Genomic DNA, 23,137 nt, shown 5'->3' with positions numbered 1-23,137 from the left:
AAAACTACATAAATAACATCTATTTTTGCAGCAGAAATGTACAAAGAAAAATTACAGACTTTGTGAAGTAGATTTCAAATTGTGTTCTGTTTATCTTTTTGTGTTCTTTTTAGTTATACCGACTAACTTCTACTAATCAATGTAAAAATAGCGAAATAAAATACACCACGTGTTTTTATATTATTATTCGCTTATAGCGAACCCCGGGATGTAACGAACCAGTTTTAGTTCATTTTTCAAGTTCGTTATATCCGGACTCAACGGTATTTGGAATTTTATGTAAAAAATGACGGTTGCAGCCACTCGAATAATTATTCATTTTTGCTATAAGATAATTTGTCATACTTAATTAGAGCAACATTTGTTGCTGAAAAGGAGTTACTTTAATGGGATTTCGACAACATTTTGATAACTATTAATACAAAGTGTTAAAAAATAAGTTGCAAAAAGGCGTTGACAACATCGCCCTAAATCAATTTTTTCAAATGGAAACCCCCATTTTTGATAACTTTATCTTATTCAATATTAAAAATAGGGGTAAGTGTGTGTAAAGTTGTCTATTTCAAAATTGTTAAGTTTTCGAAATATTGTCAATTTAATGTATTTCTATGTTACAAAAAGTGGCAATTTTTAATACAATTAAATGCAAAAAAAATGTTGACAGCTGTCAGTTGAAAATAATAATAATAATAATAAAATAAAACTTTTGAAAATAATTAATAATCGTGCCAGACGCTTAAATTATAACAAAGCAGATTATTTAAACGTATTAATTATTTATGAAGAATGTGCTAAAGTTTTATTTAAGACGTAACGTTTCCTGGGGCTTAGATTGGACGAAAATGCCCTATTTTAGGGCCACCTCGATCACCGGATCTTTCACCTTTGGATTTCTTTTTGTGGGGAGCCGTAAAAACACAGTTTACAAAAACAAATATTCGAATTTAAATGCACTTAAGAAGCTGTTATACAGCCTTTGAAAATATTGATGGTCGCTCCGCAAGAAAAGCAACTTATTAAGTTTTAAAGCGTTGCAATGTTTGCATTTATAATAATGGTGGACTTTTTAAAAATGTTTTACAATAAAAATTAAAGTTTCTATAGTTAAATTTTAATTATTATTGGCATGATTGGATTTTTATAATAAACACTTTAAATGAGCAGCCGGCTTAATTAAAATAAAGTTATTGCCAACTTTAACGTAGTTGTCAAAATAAATATTGAAGCATCTGTCATTATTTGTTGCTATGGAAACAATGCTGTATGTCTTATACTATTTTCCATGGCTAACTACGATCGACTAAATTGAAAAAGTATAAATTGTTCGCAGACACTTTATTTTCGAAAAAACCCAACGATATGATAAATCACAGAAATCGTAATAAAATGCTCTATTCGGCAAATCACTAATCAAGTATGGTTGCGATTAAAAAAAACTCAAATTTGTATCATATGTCAAAATTGACAGTTATTTCGGAGAAATATCTCATGCAATTTTGTTTGGAATTCAATTTCCTACAAGGTTTAATGTCAAATTAATATCAACGGAATTAGGGGAAATTTAAAAATTTACCAAAAATTAGTTTTTCTTTTCCAATTCTTTGTCCATTTAACCTTCTTCGTCACTGCTCTCGTTCCGAACTTCCCTGCACTAGTCATCGAAAAACCCCATCCTGTATAGGGTGAGCACATTTATCAATCAATCAAATCAAAATTTCTCATTCGCCCCGCTAATTAATCAATCAGGAGGCGAGCTCATCACTCTCATCAGGCCTGAATCGGTCGATGTAAGATTCCATTTCATAACATTTCTTTCGCTTGTTTGCTTGACCTTTTGACATGGCCGGTATAGAAAAATGCGAAAATTCCAGTGCATTACGTGAACAAAAACAAGCCAATTCTATTGTTTGGCAATCCATTTCCGGGTTGCTGTAACCACCTCATAACTCTCGTGACTGCCATGGGGGGTTTGGATGGATTATCTACAGGAAACATCCATTATCTGCGAGGTTTCGTTTTGTAGGCCAGACTAGTTGATTCTGAGGATGTCATGGTTGCCCCAGTTTCGTTTTCGTAACATTTATTGGCCCCGGTCGCCTTGAAGAGGATGCGATTGAACTGGCGCATTTACCAAACTGAAGCAGAAGAAGGAAGACCCGAAGTGTCAAGGTTTGCTTTGCCACTTAACAATCTGCCATACAGGATCCACCTATATGTAGATTAGAGTGCGGCTTTCGCGTGCAATTACAGTTCGAATGACGAGTGGCATTGAGGCGCCAAGGAAGATTACGCGACCATCTGGGACTAAATACCAACGACGAAAAACTGTAACGGCAAAGGAATCTGGTTTATTAATGTGGCTAGGAAAAATGTCAAGGCTGATCTAAACGCCGTTGTAGAAATGGTTGTAAATATGCACAATGTCGGCCCTAATCAGCACGTTTTTGCCTTTCGGCGCCCACTCGTGCTCCTGCGAACTGTGTCCGGTGGGCTTTTGCTCGCTGTTGCCCCCTGGCGGGTGCGGCTCCTCCTCCAGGCTCCTCAAGACGGTCGATGCCTTCCTTGCCTCACTCTGCCCACTTTGCTCTGTCCAGCTCCGTGATCACAGTGTCCAGAAATTCCGGAGTAGGCGACTCAGCGGCCGGGGCCTCACTTCGTGCAAACGGCACCTCCAGCTCCTCCCTCACACGCAATCGTTTTGAGCACAGAGCCCGGCCTGTTAAAGCGCACTCTCTTCTCAGGAGCCGCGCTCCTGTCAACGTCGAGGTCCACCTGGGTAGAGTTGGCTCTTTGGTTGTTTGTGATTGGTCGGGCGAAGAATCGAGTCTAAATGCATTTAAACGCGTTTAAATTGGTGCGCCAACACAACGCACCGTATCAGTAGCTCAGTTCCGTTGCTTGCTTTTAGATTTATTTTAAGGGCCATTTATTATTAATATTTTTAACATATCTTAAAAATTTGAGAATTTTCCAATTTTGGCAAAGTTACTCTTTTTTCTAAATGCTCAATTTTCTAAGATTTACTTAAAAATACCGACAATATTCAGGTATTTCTGAAAAATTATGAAATAGATTTTATTAGAAAACTCGCCTTCTTCGTCGCTTTGTAAAAAGTTTCGAAAACCCTTTTCAGCTTCGAATTTGGGACAAAAATCAAATAATTTTGTATCAAAAAACGATCTGAATAAGGGAAAGTTTATAATAAATTATTTGGAAAACTTTTCGCTTCCATTCCTCTGAAAACTGTAGTTTGTGAAAAAATGTGGTTTTTTAGTTTTGACTCAATTTTTTTTTGCTTTAATTTTCACTCAAAAACGCTCTATTTTGTAGAGTTTCACTTAAAAATACTGACGATCTGGAGGTCTTTTACGCAAAAAATTGCTAGATAAATTTGTAGGAATTTTACAAAAACTTTTTTCAGCGTCGAATTCGGGACGAAAACGAAAATAAATTTCCCCCGTTTTTGCCCGAAAATCATTAATATTTTCTCATAAACTGATCACAAAACTAAAAGTTTTTAATCAAAAATGCAGAAAAACATTATTTTCTGATGATTTTCTTCTTTTCTGACAATAATTGGGTCTTTTCAGCTGAAAATTACAAAATAAATTTTGTTAGAAAATCCTCCTCATTCATCGATTTGCAGGGCACTTTAGAAACCTATTTTCAGCTTCGAATTTGGCCCAAAAACCAAATAATTTTATTCAGTTTTTCTCCGAAAGTAATTAAGATTATCTTCAAAAAGCGGCCAGAGAGCAAAAGTTTCCAAAAAAATTACTTGGAAAATTCGCCACCTTCATCGCTCTGAACATTTTTCAATTTTCTTTAAAATTTCAAGTCATTCCAGTTTTAGCAAAGTTTTTATTAAGCAACTCTTTCTATGCAAAAAACGTAAAATTTCTAGTTTTCCTTAAAATACTGACACTCTTCAGGTAATTTCTGTGAAAATTATAAATTTAATTTAATTGGAACACGCGTTTCCTGAACCGCTCTGTAAATTATTTTCTGGAACCTTTTGCAGTTTCGAATTTTGGACAAAACCCTAATCATTTTTTCTGAATTTTTTCCCAAAAATATTTCCCCGAACAGAACAAGTGAAAGTTTATAGTCAATTAGTCGGAAAACTCGTCACTTTTGGGGCTGTGAATAATTTGGTTTCTTTAAATTTCGTGTTGTTCACTTTTAGGTCAATTTTTGTTAGATCCTAAAATTCCGCCATCGGCAATGAGTTATAACTCATTAACCAGTGAGTTAAAACTCATTAACTCAGAGAGCGGCCACAACTCAAAAGCGCGACTCAACACAGTGTTACCCGGTCCTAATAAGGACTGTTTTTTAGAGGCAATAATTGTGAAGCTCTGGCCCTTGCAAATAAAAATCTCAAAAATTCCCTGATTTTGACTCAAAATCGAAGATTTTTTCACATACACATTTTTTCATATACGCACAGCTGCGAAATACACGGGAAAGTGAAGCTCCATCTTCACTGGTTCTTCCAAAAACATGCCACTGTTGGAGCCGCACCAAATTATATCGCACATTTATTTTTTTTTTATTTAAAAACAGCTATAGCTAAATTGCTATAGGCTAAAATACCCCCCCAAATTCCCTGATGGAGACCAAAAATCGAAACGTAATTGACCATCGAGTCAGAACACAAATAAAGTAGCAACGTCGCAACCTTCTCATACGTCATTTCTTTTCAATTCCAGTTTCGTTGCTAGTCGCAAAAGAAGGACAGAGGGCGCTGCATCTTTTAAACGTCAAGCTCTCCTGACATTCGGGCGAATAAAACGTCAATGCTTTGAAGAATGCGCCCCATTTTGAGCAATTAACCGCGAGTTTCACAAATTGTCCAGAGTGTTTTTGCGCGAGTTCTTGACTGTGAAGTATTTTCGGTACTCCCCAAAATTCGCTTTTCACGTCCAGTGTCAAATTGTGGCAGTTGCTTTCGCTATATGACTCTGACCCTTAGAAGTGAAGAGCGCGATTTTTGCCTGTAGGCATTTTTTGCTTTTTTACGGCAATTGCACAGTGGCCTGAAGTTGCACAGTGCCCTGAAGACAAGTGGGGTGGAAACTATTCAACAAGTTTAACCAGCGACTGTTAACTGCCGGAAACGATCACCCTTCGGTGTTGTAGTGGAAGCTCCGCCACTGGGCGGGGCTTCGCTGAGCTGCGACGCCGCCGCCGCTTAAAGAAGCGCTTAATCCTTTCACAGCCATACGCGCGAACTAATGTGTGTTTTTAACTAGTGCGCGCCAATTTGAATTGTTCGCGTCCTTATTTCTTTGGGAGGTTTTCTGGTTAAGTGCATCATGTCCTGGACATAGCCCGGGAACATGACTGTCCTCAAAGCCGTGCTGATGTGTTTAGTGTGGCCTGTCCTGGGAGCCATCGACTACGACCGAGTGGAGCGTGGAGTGGAACAGCAATGCATCCAACACTGTCCTCTTCAGGTGGGTACTTAAGTGGTTAATGGAATGCAAGTCGATACTTGGCTAACCTTAGAAGCGATTTGTTTAGACATACACACACAGCTTTGCAACTAATTAACTGAATCGGAGTATAATTGGATGATTGCGCAAAATAATTCCAAACGCCAGATTAGTTGCTGTTTTCGAGATCGAGGATGTTAGTAGGTTTTTTCCGGGCAGTGGCGTCGAAAAGCACCTGACTGTAACGCCCTGATCGGTTCACAGTCCGGTACCCACCCGACTTCCGCCGCATCATGTGCAACGGTCAATTACGAATATCCGGCAATTTGGAAAAGAGTTCGTTCAAAAGTGTCCAAAACGGCCGAGCCACTGATTCCAATCCAATCAAGCCACTTAATTAGTTATGTTAAATTATGTGGGACTGGGGGCCTAATTGACGGCCAGCCAGTGGAGTCCGATGGGATGTTGGGCCCTTGAGTACCGCCACTGTTCCGGCAGGTTAATTGAAAGTTCACACAACAAATGCCAGATAATCGACACTGTGTGACACTAGAGGCTCCGATTAAAAATTAATTACCTTTTTTTGGTATCGGGCGCCCTAATGACCTCTTGCGCGCTTATCGAGTCGCTCTCGACGTCTGGAAGCTGGAAGGCACCCAAAACGGGCCCGAATTTCCATGCTTGTGGACAACAAAAGCCCCATTTACATAATGTTTAACAAAAGCGCGCCTTCTGCTCGCGTTGTTTATTATTGTATGTTGCTGCTTGCGTTGTTTTATGGGGAGTTAACCTTGTCAGAACAATGATCGCCCATTAATGAATGTTTATCTGCTACATTGTTTACTGGACATTTACGAGATTTTCGTTTTTTTTTGCAGAATCACACTGATCTCGGGCGCATCGACTATGCCTGCGACGCCGCATGCAACATCGATCAAGTAAGTGGGCATTTTTTTCAGTTGGATCACACTTGGGTGGTCGCATGCGTCTTTGCGCAAAAATCATTCATTTTTTCCAACTCAATTATTTTCGAAGGAACAAAATTGAAACAGGAATATTTTTCCTGACAATTTTAAACAATCTGTCTCGTGGCCAGACACACTTTTTTAAATTGAGGCCCTAACATTGAGCACTGAACAGAGGGACGGTGTAGAACAGTTTAAGTTGCCTGTTGAAAAGGGCGCTCGAAGAATGCGCCTAAAATTGTATGGATGCAGGAGAAGAGGGGGAGGACAATCCCACCAATGATTTTTTTGCCTTTTTTAGACCACTGAATACAGCACATTTATGAAATGCACTGAAAATTTCAAGTTTTTCCAAAGTCGGCTCAACTTCAAACTCAAAAATTTAGTTAGAAAATAAGTACAGTTATACACGAAGCGCACCACATTCAGGGACAAGATCGCGTCATAATTGCATGTTTCACGCCAGCTTTTTGCCGATTTTTCGGGAATCGATTGAGCTGGAGCGCTTTCAAACCGAGCACTAAAAGGCGTTTTTTTGCTTCCCCAATTTGCTGATTTCCGAACAAATAAACGGCAAACTCGGGCTTTTTGGAAACTGCAGTTTTGGAAGATTATGAAAAATTGCCTGATGATGACTGAAACTCGAAACTTTGTTCACTTATAGAAAGGAATCTGCCTCACAAGAAGCTGCCGTGAAAAATGTATTTAAATTTGATTTTTGCGCTGTGAAAGTTCTTGAGGAAACAGGCTCGAACAATGATTTTCGAGTGGAGCTTTGAACAATTTTTGAACTTTGCCTGATGAAGATTAAAACTCGAAACTTTCTTCAATTGTAGAAACGAATCTGCTTCACAAAGTGCATTTAAAATGGATTTTTACACCGGGAAAGTTTTTGAGGAAATAAATATCGAACTACGAATTGCTTACAAAACCGCGAAAATCAAATGCAAATTTGAAAAAATTTTGAAATTTGCCTGATGATGACTGATACTCGAAACTTTGTTTGCTTATAGAAAGGAATCTGAATCAGGAATCTCACAAGAAGCTGCGTTAAAAAAATGCATTTAAAGTGGATTTTTGCAGCGCGAAAGTTCTTGAGACAATAAATGTCGAACTACGACTTGCTAAAAAAGCCGCAAAAATCACACGTAAGTTTGGAAAATTTTTGAAATTTGCCTGATTACGACTGAAACGCGAAACTTTGTTCGCTAATAGAACCGAATCTGCCTTAGAAAATGCATTTAAAATAAATTTTTGCGCCGGGAAAGTTCTTGAGGAAATAAATGTCGAGCTATGACATACTTAAAAAGAGGCAAAACCCAGATACAACTTTGAAAAAATTTTGCATTCTGCCTAATCACGACTGAAACTCTAATTTTGTTTGCTTATAGAAACGAACCTGCTTCACAAAATGCATTAAAAATGGATTTTTGACCATGAAAATTGTAGAGGGAATAAATGTCGAACTACGACTTGCTTGAAAAGCCGCAAAAATCATACGCAACTTTAAAAAAATTTTAAATTTGCCTGATTACGACTGAAACTCGAAACTTTGCTCGCTAATAGAAACGAATCTGTCTCACAAGATTCATTTAAAATTAATTTTTGTGGCGCTAAAGATCTTGAGGAAATAAATGACGAACTACAACTTGCTTAAAAAGCCGCAAAAATCATTTGCAAATTTTAAAAAAATTGAAATTATCCTGATGACGACTGAAACTCGAAACTTTGTTCGCTTATAGAAAGGAATCTGCCTCACAAGACGCTGCCTTAAAAAAAATATATTTAAAATATGTTTTTGCGCCGTGAAAGTTCTTGAGGAAATAAATGTCGAACTACTACTTGCTTAAAAAGCCGCAAAAATCAAACGCAACTTTGAAAAAATTTTTAAATTCTAATGACGACTGAAACTCGAAACTTTGTTCACTTATAGAAACGAATCTGCCTTAGAGAATGCATGGCAACTTATTTTTTTCGTAGTGAACTTTCTTGAGGAAATGAATGTCGAACTACGACTTGCTTAAAAAACCGCAAAAATCATACGCAACTTTGAAAAATTTTTGAAATTTTCCTAATGACGACTGAAACTTCGAAACTTTGCTCACTTATAGAAACGAATCTGCCTTAGAAAATGTATTTAAAACGAATTTTCCCACAGTGAACGTTCTTGAGGAAATAAATGTCGAACTAGGACAGGTTTAAAAAGCCGCAAAAATCATAAGCAACTTTGAAAAATGTTTCAAATTTGCTTGATGCCGATTAAAACTCGAAATTTTGGTCGCTTATAGAGGAGACTTTGACCAACAAAATGCGCTGAAATTGGAGCCCTTCGAGTGGACAACAGTGTTTCTTACTTTCCAACCACAGTTGCAACAAACACTTTCGCCGATTTTCTTTGTAAGGCGATACTCTATACACAGTTTTTTGTTGAACTTTTCGAAAAATTTCAAGACTATATTAATGCGATTTTGGCAAAATTTGGAAATCCGAGAAAACATTACGCAAACTTTTCGTCGTACCTCCGGAAAAGTGGAGCTACAAAACCCACTTTCCTATCAGTGCGGCCATATTTTTGCTCATATATCATGAGTTAATTGAACTGAAGCGCTCATGTCTACACCACTGGATCAAACACTGAATACTCAATTCACCCAGTAAAGCAACAGTAGGAAAATAGTGGCAATTTTCAAACAGATGATGAATGTAGAGAAAAAGCTGGTCGCATTTGCCTGCAGACTCGCTGTATCAAGAGATGTAAATGTTGACAATAATAAGCATTAACGACTGTTTCCCACACGTTAAATGCTGACAATCACGAAACAGCTCATTATAAGGGCCTGTTGTTGCAACAGTAAACAGCCTGCGAATCCAAATGGCGGCGCCATTATTTTGACTATCTTTATCTTATCCGATGACATAGTTTAAGGAAAAAAGCCACCCTGTATGTCTGCGATGCTCGCATTCTTTCTAACACAAGCATGAACGGGCTGCGATAAAGTGGGAAGGTCGAGTTGAACACGATCTTACAACTGACCCTTGACTAACGGAATGTTGCTATTTATCGTTATTTTTAGGCAATGCTGGATAACAAGCCAAATGATAAATGTCCACTGTCATCGGGATTGTTCTATTAATAACGGACTGTTTTTCATCGGGAACATGAAATGCAAACGATTTTTTTTGAACGCCACCAGCTTCCAAAAGGGTCCAAGTGGCTTCTGGATTTCGTTTGTGACACCCGCCCACTTATGGGGTGCCATTAACCAGACAGCCATGGACGCGGTAAACAAGTGCTTCTGGTTTATGTTCAATGGGTTGGCGGGTTCCGATAGCGAATCTGGTTTGTTGCTCTAACATGTCAATTAACCGCCGGTTTGTTGGCTGTACCGAAATGCTCTAATTAATCCAATTAGGAGCGAATTGCGAGCAATTTAGCGCACTGAATGGTGACATCACTGGATCGGCTCAGATCCGGCCAAAGACGCGATTCTGGTCTGAAAATGCCCGAATGCAAACACAGCCATTTGAGCCTCCAATCACTTAATCAAACTGGCCTGCAATTGGCCATTCAGACACACGCGACAGACGCCTACTTTCGGCTAATTTTTAATTCGCCAAACACACAAAGACCACTCTGTTCATTGAATCAATTGTTTGCTTTCAACTATTCAACTGTTTTATTTATTTGTTCGCTTCTGCAGTCCCAGCGCAGTGTTGAATTCAGGTCATCTGAACCTTGGGGCGGTCGTAGGGCTTGAAAGATCCGGCCCACCAAACCAGAGATCCGCTTCCGCCCCATAAGAAACAAAAAAACACCGGATTTTCCGCGTCCAGTAGGCGCACAATCTGTTGTTGTGAGTTGCGAGGATTGAATGTTGGCGCCGAAAAAGATCGCGTAATTAAGCGCAAATCTGCCTAATTAATTAGGAAAAAGTGAATTTTGATGTTTTGGCTGCCCGATGATAATGATGCCCTGGTTGATAATGCAATCATTACTAATCGACTGGGAGCGATTGGGAGCCAAGACCAAGACTTGGTTGTAAATGAGGCATAAAATTAATTCAATAATAGCTGGTTGGGAACAATAAAGAGCAAATTAAGGGTAAACCGGTGTTTTCTACGTTCAAACCAGCGCCGTGCCCGAAGGGCTCGGCACAACATCGCAACCAACACTTTGGCTTTCAGTCTTTTTCCAAAAACTTTTCCACAAGATTCGCTCATACCCGTTTTCGATCTTCTCAAACTTCACATTAAGGAATAAATCGTCGAATTATTCATTTTTCCTTTGCTTCTCTAGTCAGTTTTATTACAAATGTTCGATTAGGTTTATCAGTGTTTCAGTGACTGTTTATGGTGTAAATTGAAACAAACATACGAATTAAATCAAAACTAATCTCGACTTTGTCTGGTTGGGGTTTATAAGGTTGCGAACCGAGCTGATAAGCCAGTTTTCGGCTGTAAAAACACGAGAGAAAAAAACGAGACGCGCTCATTACGATCGAAGCCAGCGCTGCGCTATTAAAGCGGACACCAATTAGAGCGTCCACTGCTCAATTCACCACTTCCTCATTAGCCGTGCTCGGAATAATCGCGGCTCAGTAGCGCCCCGATCGGGGGGGCCCCGGCTGGGAAAAAGGGCAACAATGAATTGAAACGCGTCCGAAACGCCGCCTAATTGAGGCATCCGCCCATTTGGTCCACAGAAAAGTCACACGCTTATAGACAGAAACGGAACTTCCTGTACAGGGTGTCCCATGTTTCACACATTTCCACATTTGAAAACGGTTCTTTTCAAATCCACAGATTAGGCCTGGGTAACTCAATGAATTTTTAGGTGTTGGCGCAGTGCCACGTAAATCGCTTGGTGCGCCAACCCAACGCACCGGCGCAAGAACTCAGTTCCCTTGCTGGGATAATGCTGATTAATTTTTTACTTGTTTTTTGATATTTTAAGGGCCATTTATTAATAATATTCTTAAAATTTCTTCAAAATTTTAGAATTTTCCAGTTTCAGCCAAGTTGCTCTTTCTTTTACTACACTTAAAAATATTGATATTAAGGTATTATTCGCGAAAAATTATGAAATACATTTTATTAGAAATCGCGCCTCCTTCGTCGCTTGCAAAAAGTTTGCAAATCCCTTTTCAGCTTCGAATTTGGGACAAAAAGCAAAAAACAAACTGAATGAGCAAAAGTTTATAATAAATTATTTGGAAAACTTGTCGCTTGCTTTGCTTTCTACTCAAAAACGCTGTATTTTGTAGAGTTTTACGTTAAGGTTTTCGCAAAAACCGATCACAAAACTGAAAGTTTTAAATCAAAAGCGCAAAAAATATAATTTTCTGATTATTTTCTTCTTTTCTGACAATAATGGGGTCTTTTCAGTCAAAAATGAGAAAATTTATTTTCATAAAAAGTTCGCCTCGTTGATCGGTTTGCCGTGAAATCAAGGTGCCTCCGTCACTGTAAAAAGTTTTGAAATCACTCTCCACCTTCGAATTTGGCACAAAAATCAAATAATTTTCTATCAAAAAACGAACAGAATAAGAGAAGGTTTGTAACAGATTATTTGGAAATCTCGTCACCTCCATTCCTCTGAAGACTGTAGATTTTTTTCTTTAATGTGGTTTTTTAACTTTGGTTTCTACTTAAAAATGCTCTATGTTGTAGAGTTTCACTTAAAAATACTGACGATCTGGATGTATTTTACGCGAAAATTTACAAGATATATTCATAGATTTTTTCAGTTGCTGGGATAATGTTGATTACTTTTTTACTTGTTTTTAGATTGATTTTAAGGGCTATGTATAATTAAAATTTTTAACATTCCTCCAAAATTTCAGAATTTTCCAGTTTCAGCCAAGTTACTCTTTTTTTAACTACAACTAAAAATACTGACAATCTTAAGGTATTTTTCGCGAAAAATTATGAAATACATTTTATTAGAAATCGCGCCCTTCTTCGCTTGCAAAAAGTTTCGAAATCCCTTTTCAGCTTCGAATTTGGGACAAAAAGCAAAAAACAAACTGAATGAGCGAAAGTTTATAATAAATTATTTGGAAAACTTGTCGCTTGCTTTGCTTTCTACTCAAAAACGCTGTATTTTGTAGAGTTTTACGTTAAGGTTTTCGCAAAAACCGATCACAAAACTAAAAGTTTTAAATCAAAAGCGCAAAAAATATAATTTTCTGATTATTTTCTTCTTTTCTAACAATAATGGAGCCTTTTCAGCCAAAAATGAGAAAATTTATTTTGCTAAAAAATTTGCCTCGTTGATCGGTTTACCGTGAAATCCCGGTGCCTCCTTCGTCACTGTAAAAAGTTTTGAAATCCCTTTTCAAAATTATTTGGAAAACTCGTCACTTCCATTCCTCTGAAAGCTGAAGAAGGAAGAAGTTTTTTTTAGTTTTGACTGATTTTTTTAGCTTTTCATTCTACTCAAAAAACCCTCTATTTTGTAGAATTTTAGTTAAAAATATTGACGATCTGGACGCATTTTACGCGAAAAATTACAAAATATATTTATAGCTTTGTGGGAATTTTACAAAACTTTTTTGGAGTCGAATTTGGGATTAAATTTCTCCCTTTTTTCCCCGAAAACTATTGAGGTTTTCGCAAAAACCGATCACAAAACTAAAAGTTTTAAAGCAAAAGCGCAAAAAATATATTTTTTCTGACATTAATGGGGTATTTGCAGCCAAAAATGGCAAAATGCATTTTGCTAGAAACTTCACCTCATTCATCAGGTTGCAGGGAACTTTAGAAAACCCTTTTCAGCTTCGGATTTGGTACAAAAACCAAATAATTTTATTCAGTTTTTCAGTTAATTATTAATATTAAGTCATTAAGATCATCTTGAAAAAACGACCAGAGAGCAAAAGTTTACAAAATATAATTAGGAAAATTCGCCGGCCTCATCGCTCTGAAGATTTTTTAAGTTTCTATAAAATTTCAGATCATTCCAGTTTTAGTAAAGTTTTTTCAGGCAATTCTCTCTACGCAAAAAAACGCATTATTTTCTAGTTTCCCTTAAAAATACTGCCAATTTTCAGGTATTTTCCGCGCAAATTTATGAAATAAATGTTATTAGAATACTCGCCTCCTTCGTCCCATTGCAAAAAGTTTCGAAATCCCTTTCCAGCTTCGAATTTGGGACAAAAATCAAATAATTTTCTATCAAAAAACAAACTGAATAAGCAAAAGTTTATAATAAATTATTTGGAAGATTCGTCACCTCTATTCCTCTGAAGACTGTAGAGCTTGGAAAAAAAAATGTGGTTTTTTAATTTTGACTAATTTTTTTGCTTTCTTTCAAATCAAAAACGCTCTACTTTTTTATTTTTTTTTCTATTATGTAGAGTTTCACTTAAAAATACTGACGATCTGGAGGCGTTTTACGCGAAAAATTACAAGATAAATCTATAGATTTGTAGGCAAATTACAAAAACTTTTTTCAGCGTCGAATTCGGGACAAAAACGAAAATAAATTTATCCCGTTTTTCCCCGAAAATCATTAACATTTCCTCAAAAACCGATCACAAATTTTTTTACCGAAAGTAATTAAGATTATCTTGAAAAAACGCCCAGAGAGCAAAAGTTTCCAAAAAAATTAATTGGGAAAATTCCTCACCCTCATCGCTCTGAAGATTTTTCAAGTTTCTTTAAAATTTCAGGTCATTCCAGTTTTAGGAAAGTTTCTATTACGCAATTCTTTCTATGCAAAAAACGTATTATTTTCAGTTTTACTTAATATACTGACACTCTTCAGGTAATTTCTGTGAAAATTATAAAATAAATTTACTTAACACTCGGCTCCTGAACAGATTTGTAAATTTTTTTCTGGAATCTTTTACAGCTTTGAATTTTGGACAAAACCCTAATAATTTTTCCTGGATTTTTTCGCAAAATATGTCCCCAAACAGAACAAGTGAAAGTTTATAATAAATTATTTGGAAAACTCGTCACTTTTGTCTCTGTGAATGATTTGGTTTATTTAAATTCCGGTTTCTTCACTTTCAGCTCATTATTTCTATCGAAGACTCTCTCTAGACAGAACAACGCATTTCTTTCTAACGTTTCACCGTAAAATACTGGCGAACTGAGAGTCTTTTATGCAAAAAGTTAAAAGATGGATTTTGCAAGAAAAGTCGTCGTCTTTACAGTTTGGTCTTCTTTATCGTCTTTTTCAAATACCCATTTTACCCTTGAATTTGGGACAAAATCGAAACAAAGTTATCTTGATTTTTTTTCGACAACATTTAGGTTTTCTCAAAAAACGACCAGAGAAAGCGAAAGCATATAAATAATATTTGGAAATCGCGTCATCCGCATCGCTCTGAAATGTTTTTAAGTTTCTTCAAAATCTCCGGATTTTCCCGTTTTGGACCAAATTTCAAGCAATCGTATGTGCAACAGCAATATGTTGTTGGCGTTTTTGTTAGATGCTAAAATTCCGCCACCGGCCATGAGTTACAACTCATTAACCAATGAGTTAAAACTCATTAACTCAGAGAGCGACAACAACTCAAAAGCGCAACTCAACACAGTGTTACCCAGGCCTATCACAGATCATTGATCCGTTGAACTTATCGGTAATCCTAACGATTTACGTGTCCACCTGAGTTTTTGATGTTTGAGAAGCAACAGGCATTTACCTTTTATGTGCCCATGTTCAAATTCAGATTTCACCATCTTAAGTTTGTCTTAATCTTGATTTTTTCCAGTGTTCCAAGGGCTGTTCCTTGTGGAAGGAGGCGCTGTCAACGTCCTGTCAAAAGGCCTGTGTAAGTGACAGAACCTGTCATTAGAGCTCGTCAGTATAAATTTGGGCCGGCGGTTTTTCAGAATAGAACCTCAGACCGGCTGAGCCATCGGGAGCTGCACTGTGTGATTGGCTGCAATGACGGCACCGGACGCTACCTGAGCCAAATTCGGGCTCTTTTGGGCGTTCTAGCTGCCCCCGCCCTTCTGGACAATTCATTGGGTGCCACGTCGCTGCGTCTGGAGTGGAGGTAAGCGCCACCGACAATTCTTTGAGTGCCTTCCTGCTTCTTTCCAACTGTTCTCAGGAAAATGTATGAAATTTGATACTAAAAGTCTACTGGAGATCTCCGAAACCGTAACTACCAATGGTGGCGCTGCGAGAGAGACAGTTGCGACAGAAGCGACAGTTGATACTTGTCAGACTTGTTTGTTTATTGGAGTTGATGACATTTATAACATAAAACAATACGTACACACTTTTCGATCGGTTTCTATTTCTTTAAAAGCTTGCAAAAGTTGATTACAACAAAATAAAACAAACTACAATCAGATGCACACACCAATGTGACACCGATGTCAACAAAACAAGTGTCAAATTACTGCTTAACTTGTAGTGATAATTTTAAATACCAGGGGGCGTCTGGAGTTTTGAACTCCCCAATACAAAGTCGATTAAATTAGAAAAAAGTCTACACCGCGTTTTCGAAAAACAAGTTTATTTTTATGTTTGAGACATTCAGAAGAAAGTGACTTTTCGGACTTACGCCTTTATTCAATTTCAATTTCAATTTTACTACGACTTTGATTCAATACATTCTTGAACGGCCGATCAATGTTGCAGGTTGAGCGAGGCGAGCAGGACCGGACTGAGCTGCCACGTCCAGTGGCGCTACGAGGAATCAGCAGCCGCGTGGCAATACGCGGGCAATGTCACCTGGAACCCCGAAACGAATCACTTCCTAGTGGAGGGGCTGCAGCCCTACACCAAGTACCGAGTAAGACCTCCCCAGAACCGCCAGCTCGGCCAATCGAAGTTTTAAACGGAATTTTCAGTTTCGCGTGGCTTTGAACCTGGGCCACGGCCATGGGGAGCCGATCTTCTCCGAGCAGAGCCTTGTGATTGCCACGTTGGCCGAGGGCGTGCCAGCGTCGCCGCCCCGCCATCTGCAGGCGGCCGCCGTCGACGCCCACTCGGTCAGCGTCACTTGGGAACCCGGTCCCTTTCCGCACGGCCCTCTCCTCTCCTATGTGCTCCAGATCATCGAAAGCCGCTCGTCCACTAGTGGGCGCGAGGCCCGCTCCGAAGTCAAGGTGGGCCGCCCCCACTCGCTCTTTCGCTCTCGCTCTTGCCTTTGTATAGTAGTTGAGATAGGTAGTGGCGCTGGCTCCTCTCCCGCCTGCCCTCTATGTTGCTAATCCTTCTGCGTAGTACTAACCAGCTCTCTTCTATGCTTCCTTCCGTCTTTGCCGCTGCTTGCGACCGCGATTATTAATGGTTTTTCCACAGGACGTGGACTCGACGCACAATTTCTACCTCTACAGCAATCTGAGGCCCAATGTGAACTACACGGTGACCGCCCAGATGCGCAACAGCGTCGGCGTGGGGCCGTCCGCCTCTGTGGAGGTTCTCACTCCCAAAGAGCAGCCAGGTGAGTGGCGCTCTACCAATGTCTTCATGATCTATGACTCTCTCCTCCAGCGGCAGAGAACGAGCAACTTGTACTGATTCTGGGCACTCAGCACGGGATCTTCGAGTTGAAGTCGCTCTTTGCCGACAGCGTCCACTTGTTCCACTCAGATGAAACTGCTATCGAAGGTAACTGCTTTGGCCAGATTAGGTCTTGCTTTCCTTGCCCAACCTATGTTCTATAATCCCTCTAATCACTATGTGTGTGTGCTGTAGGGATCGGAATTCACATCGAGAAACAGTTGCTGTTCGTCTCCGATGTCCGGGGGTCCGTGTGGAGGCTGCCCATCGAGCAGGAGACGAAGAATAAGACCGAAATCCTCTCTCCCGATCAGCTGGACTTTTTCCCACTGGACATCTCGGTCGACTGGATCAACAACCAACTCTACATTGTGGGGCAGGCCAAGCCCAGAAGCACATCCAGGAAGTTTTTGATCAAAAGGTGCCCAATCAGCCCCCCCAAGCGGGAAAAGAGTGATTTTACGCCATTTTCAGATGCAATCTGGACGGCAGCGGGCAGACGGTGGTGTTTGCGGGCCTTCAAAAACGCCCAGTCAGTTTAGAGGTGGACCCTTGCAACGGCTACTTGTTCTGGAGTGTCCAGGACACGGTCCTGGGCGGCATCTACCGGCTGGACATTGCGGACATCAGCAACGGCGTCAAGCACGAGATGAAGGAGCGGCGGATCTTTGCGCGCCCCAACTTGGGAGCCTTTGTGGTCAACTACCTGAACTTCACCTTGTCGGTGGCCGATCAGAGCCTGAACACCATGCTGGAGGTGGCGCTGGACGGGTACCGAAGCCACCCAGTTGGGCCCGCGTTTGTTTAATCTGTTGCTGGTTTGCAGCAAAGCGGTGTCGAACATTCGCGCCAATGTGGCGCAGCCCATGATGTCCCATGTGCTGTCCCTGGGCACGGCCTACCGTTTGTTCTACTGGACGGACGGCACTACCGTCTACAACGAGGAATACCATGGTGTGCTGAAGAAGTTCTTCCAGAACAAGATCTCGCATCTGGGCAAGACGCAGTACAAGAAGATCCTCGTCAATATGCACATCAGGCAGCCGCTGCCCCTACCTCTGAATCCGCCCATCCATGTCCAGGCAGTTTTCGGCAGGACTGGCGCCAGAGTCAAGTGGTTGCCGCCCCATCTCTTCGGCATCCGAGGCAAGCCCCCACATAATCTGATCTCTATTGATTGATGGTGTCTGGGGGATGATGACTATAAAATATCTGTCTGCTGTGTGTTTCAGGCAAGGCCGCGTGGCAAAACTGGTCCTACAAAGTCTTCGTCCAGAACATGAGGTCGCAGGCCATCACCAACTACACCACCGAGTACCGTTCGTGCGCCGTGACCAATCTAACAGCGGACACTCCTTACACTATCAAGGTGCTGGCGTTTTCCAAGTCGGGGGCGGGGCCACTGTCCACGGAGTTCCAGGGCAGAACTCTGGAGAGTTTTCGCGATCCGCAGATTATCTGGGCGGGCAGCGAAGGCCTGTTCAAGTCGGACATGACGCTGGACAACGTCGAGACACTGGTGCACAAGGACAGGATGCGCAACATTGGCTTCAACGCGGTCACTTGGTACCGTGACCAGATTTTCCTAGTGAGTATTTATTGTCATCAAGTGCCAATTTTTGGTTCGATTTCAGACACGGCGGCTTTTGTCCTCAGGTGACCAATGGCAGCAACGTGTACTGGTTCAACTTGACGTCGCGCCAGCAGGGCAAACTGGGAGATGTTGGCTCAGTGGACAGCATCGCTGTGGACTGGATTGGGCGCAAGCTCTACTGGTCCAACTTGAAGCAGCAACTGGTAGGTTCTGGTCCTTCGGATGATTTCCAATCGGAGTTGAGTCCACGCCACCCTCATCTGCTTGCAGATCATCCGCAGCAACCTCCAAGGCGCGCAGCAGGAGCCGCTGCCCATCCTCACCCTGGCCAAAGAGATCCGCATCGATTCGGTCAATGGCTATCTGTATTGGTCGCGCGAGTACGACGTGGAGTGCGCCCGATTGAATGGTGACGACCGCGCCATTTACGACCATTTGGAGCCATTCTCCGGGCGGCAAGGTAACAATTCATATGTCCCGTGATGAGCAAGTTTAGTCTCGCCCATGACTACACCCAGTAGGCCTGGGTAACACTGTGTTTCAGGCCTGCGTAACTCAGTGTATTTTTAGGAGTTGGCGCAGAGCGGCGCAAATGGCTTGGAGCAGCAACCCAACGCGGCAGCAACGTAACTCAGTTCCGTTGCTGGGAAAATTTTGACGACTTTTCTAACTTTTTTAAGCTTTATTTTGAAAGCCATTTATTAATAACATTTTTAAAAGGTCTTGAATTACAGAATTTCACATTCAACGGATCTGAGTTACTGTGCCGGTGCGTTGGGATGGCGCACCAAGCCATTTGCATGGCACTGCGCCAACTCCTAAAAATTCATTGAGTTACCCAGGCCTAACACCCAGTGAACCTTTGCACCTTTTGGTGCCATTTTGCAGTTATGGGCTTAACATTGGACTTTGACGGCCAACAAGTCTACTGGATTGTGCGTGGGTCGGATGGTTCGCACCTGTTCAGGGCGGCCCTGATGGGCGAGGGCGGCTTGGACAGTGTGCAAAAGTCGCGAGTGGCCCTGCTGCAGAGCGCCGTGATGCCCGGCCCACTTTCCTACTTCAGCAGGCGGCTGATGTGGCTGCAGGACGAACGCAACGCCATCATCAGCGACCTGGAGGGCAAGAACATGGCTACAGTGGGCGGGAAGCTGCTCTCCGGCCTGAATCTGGTCAGTGTGGTCGATGCCAGTCTGCAGAAATGGCCTGGTAGGTGGGCAAAGCCTAACGGCTTTGCTGGGGTTAACCGGTTCTGGTTGCAGATAATGTGACTGAGGACGAAGTGAATGTAGTGCCGGGCGCCGTACGCCCCGACTTGGTGCACACTGTGGGGGGTTCGGAGGCGTTCAACATCACCTGGGCGCCGGTGGAAAATGTCAACTATGGCACTGTTTTTTACGAGGTGCAGCTGGATGGGCTGCCCGCCAACAACTACACCGTAAATTTCCCACCGCCAAGCCAACACTGTTTGCTCACATGCCTCCTGATTGCAGATTATTACCATTGAGCCGAGCTTCAAATACTGGCTGGAAATCGCACCCTTCACTCCCCTGAATGTGACCATCAGGGCTTTCACCTACTGGTCGACATCGCCTCAAGTTCGAGCAGTGATCTATTCGCCGCCGTCCACTCCCTCGGTGCCGATCAATCTCAGAGGCTTTGTGGAATACGAGCACAACAGGGCCCTGGAGGACATCGACTGGTTTTCCATCGTTTTCCGCTGGGATCCGCCCCTGTTCCCCAACGGGATACTGGACGGTTTCAACGTCAGGTGAGATCATCTATGCCTTGGTAAGTAGGGGTTTTGACCATTGGGATGTGTTAGGTATTGGTACAAAGACAATGGCAGCGAGGTGGCGCTGGACATCCGGAAGTCATCCAATGAAACCGAGCACATCCTCGACCGGCTCACAGACAAAATCATCTACTACTTCCAGGTGCGTGCCAGAATTCACAATCTCTCATTTGCCTGAAAGGTGAAGTGGTGTCTTTGAAGTGAAACTTTTTGTTCTCCTTTGCATTAACCAGTTTGTTATTGTCAAATTCCAGGTGCAAGCCTACACAAGCCAAGGGTCTGGGGCAATCTCCGAGCCGCTGGCGGTGAATGCCAGCGTAGAAGCGCCGCTACCCGTTCTGCTAGTGACCGATCAGGACTCACTGTTCCAAGCCGATTTGGACGTCAATCGCACCCGCATGCGCGTGAGCGGAGTGAGTCGGCCGCTGGCCGCTGCCTATTCGCTGCGTGAGCGCACCCTCTACTGGCTTAACGAGATGCGCGAACTGCTCACCCTCCAATGGGACACCGGCAACAAGTCGAAACTGCTGGAGCTGAAGGAGCAGCCCAAAGGCCTCAGTTTGGATTGGTTGGGACGCAATCTCTACCTGGTGGAAGGGACCAACGACACCATGGGCTCAGTGGTGCATCGGCTGAGCCTGGAGGAGTTGAAAGTGGATCGAATTTATGTCAGTGCGGCCCATGTGTGCCAGCTGGAAGTCGCGCCCGCTATCCAGAAGCTGTTTTGGCTGGAGACTGAGCTGAATGGCAGGCAGACGGTGAAGAGCAGCGGCCTCTCCGGTGGGGATGTGAAGGAGCTACTTACCGACTTACCAGAGCTGGAGCCGACGCTGGCCATTGACCATGCCGCAACGGGGGAGGTTCTGATAGTTGTAGCTGCATCCACGCGAGAGGCTTTGCTGTTTGACAGCGAGGGCACCCCCTTGGGGGCGGTAGGGCTTGAATATTTCGACCCCTTGGGCAAGGTGGCAGTGGATTTGGCGTTTCTTTATTGGAGGGACCTCAAGGGCCAGTTCTACTCGATGGCCAGGGACGCATCCAGCCGCCCCAGGCGCTTGGGAGTTACTGGGAGCGATCTGTTGGTTTTCGGTCAGCAGATGCAGCGCTATCCGCTGAAAGCCTGCCTCAGTCCTGGGCAGGTGAAGAGCGTGCAACCCGCCATTGAAACCAAGTCCTACGACTTTGTGCGGCTTCAAATGCCCCAACTGCAGTTCGGAGTGGGATGTCCTGAAATTTCGCGGCCCACTGCCGTCTACACAGTGCGCTACTCCAAGGGTTGGGAGGGAAATGAGGATGTGCGGTTTATGAGCACTTTCAACAGCAGCCTGCTAGTGGGGCCCCTCAGGCCGTTCACCCAATACGCGATCAGCATCGCGGTGGCCAATCACTACACCCGAAGGGAGGAGATGGTGTTTGGGGAGCCAGTGTTGGTCAGGACTGCGCCCGGAGGTAAACGCGAGTAATGCCGGGTCGAATTTCCAAACTGATAAGGTATAATAAATTATTTTCAGCGCCTTCGAAGCCCCGAAACATATCGGCAAGTGTGCTGCATCCCACTTTGGCCGAGGTGAGCTGGTCGCCCCCAGCCGAACTGAACGGAGAGTTGATTCACTACGAGATTCACTGGTTGACTGAGGGCTCAGTGAGTGGCGTGCGCCAAAAGGGCGAACAACCAGTCAACGATCTGCGAACATCAGCCAATGAGCGCGCCACGTTGACCACGCTAGTCCAAAAGCTGAGCCCCAACGAAACGTACACGGTCTGGATCCGCGCCTACAGCGAAACAAATGAAACCTCGTCCGACAGTGATCGAGTGCAGATCACCACGTTTCCAGAACCAGCTGTTTTCGACCTGGTCAACCAGACGGCGCACGCCTTGGATTTGACCTGGGAGATCACGCCCCACATCCAGGAGTATGTGGTGGAGTACGCGCCGATTACCTCCAGCAATGTGTGGGCGCAGGCGGCTTTCGGCCACCATCTGCACGATCAGGTGCAAATCGTCGTCCACAACCTGAAGCCGAAGACTCAGTACAAGTTCCGGCTCAGACTGCTCTACGATCAGTACCCCGAGTGGTACCAGTGGCCTGGGGACTCGCGCTTTACCTTCGAGACGCTCGGTAAGGATTTCAGGCGGGACCAAGCTGTAGCTTTAGTATTTGTGGTTTGTGTGTCGGAAACGGACAAAAATCGCTCAGATTATTGCGCATTTCGAGCTTAGCAAATGTGGTAAAAAATAATTTTTTTTCTTAGCAAATGTTTCAAAAAAAAATAGTTTCTGGAAATTTGCAACATCTTTAGAAGACGCTGGTCGCAAAAGATACTGAAAATGTCAAAAAAATCGCTTAGATTATTGAGTGGGTCTCCAAAAAGATGCTCTACTCTGAAAGCTGGAGCTTTTCAAGGCAAAAACCTTCTTGAATTTTACACAATCTTTAGAAAACACTGTGGAAAAGGGAGCGAACATTAAAAAAAACAGCTTGCACATGTTTTCTTCCTGGACTCTTCACATTCCATTTGTCCTCTACTAGTTGTAATTTCTACTGCGCTGCATAAAGTCGCATTTGAAAACCTGGATAATTTTTCTAGACTTTCTATCAAAAGCGCAGTTATTGTGGGTTTAGTGGGAACAATTGTCTAAATTTGTTGGTTCCTGACGCTCTATATTTGCTCTGTTTCGGAAGGATTTACAACCTTGCGCTTTAGTTGGTGTGAACCTGAGAAAATTGAACGAAATTTGCAGGTAATTTGGCAAAATACTGCCGAAATGGTAGAAATAATTGTCGCTTATTCGTTATTTTGTGTGGATTCGACTACAAGTCGATTTACTGGAAGGGTTTTCGATCATCCAACGAAGAAATAGCGATTGTAATC

At 42.4% G+C, this 23,137-nt stretch overlaps 1 protein-coding gene across 3 annotated transcripts in view; it reads left to right on the top strand.

Annotated features, from left to right (window-relative positions):
* Positions 1-5,115: 5,115 nt before the first annotated feature.
* Positions 5,116-23,137, top strand: part of LOC109541488 (proto-oncogene tyrosine-protein kinase ROS) — a 24,588-nt gene continuing 6,566 nt past the window's right edge. The window contains exons 1-20 of one of the 3 annotated variants that reach the window (XM_048662893.1): positions 5,116-5,459; positions 6,317-6,376; positions 15,127-15,186; positions 15,248-15,414; positions 16,008-16,161; positions 16,220-16,477; positions 16,674-16,815; positions 16,866-16,982; positions 17,070-17,295; positions 17,349-17,645; positions 17,701-18,020; positions 18,107-18,462; positions 18,531-18,671; positions 18,739-18,928; positions 19,357-19,677; positions 19,731-19,906; positions 19,962-20,239; positions 20,294-20,405; positions 20,518-21,712; positions 21,775-22,383. In XM_048662893.1, the coding sequence (XP_048518850.1) occupies positions 5,343-5,459; positions 6,317-6,376; positions 15,127-15,186; positions 15,248-15,414; positions 16,008-16,161; positions 16,220-16,477; positions 16,674-16,815; positions 16,866-16,982; positions 17,070-17,295; positions 17,349-17,645; positions 17,701-18,020; positions 18,107-18,462; positions 18,531-18,671; positions 18,739-18,928; positions 19,357-19,677; positions 19,731-19,906; positions 19,962-20,239; positions 20,294-20,405; positions 20,518-21,712; positions 21,775-22,383 (5,296 nt within the window). In that variant the 5' untranslated portion in view covers positions 5,116-5,342. The remainder of the gene's footprint in view (positions 5,460-6,316; positions 6,377-15,126; positions 15,187-15,247; positions 15,415-16,007; positions 16,162-16,219; positions 16,478-16,673; positions 16,816-16,865; positions 16,983-17,069; positions 17,296-17,348; positions 17,646-17,700; positions 18,021-18,106; positions 18,463-18,530; positions 18,672-18,738; positions 18,929-19,356; positions 19,678-19,730; positions 19,907-19,961; positions 20,240-20,293; positions 20,406-20,517; positions 21,713-21,774; positions 22,384-23,137) is intronic. The other 2 variants (XM_048662900.1, XM_048662908.1) reach the window with 2 other exon arrangements.

This window comes from Dendroctonus ponderosae, unplaced genomic scaffold, assembly GCF_020466585.1.
Source record: "Dendroctonus ponderosae isolate FM_Combo_2020 unplaced genomic scaffold, Dpon_F_20191213v2 Dpon_F_20191213_1, whole genome shotgun sequence".
Taxonomy (NCBI): Eukaryota; Metazoa; Arthropoda; class Insecta; order Coleoptera; family Curculionidae; genus Dendroctonus; species Dendroctonus ponderosae.
The sequence above is the reverse complement of the archived record's forward strand: the minus strand, read 5'-3'. Positions and strand labels throughout refer to the sequence as shown.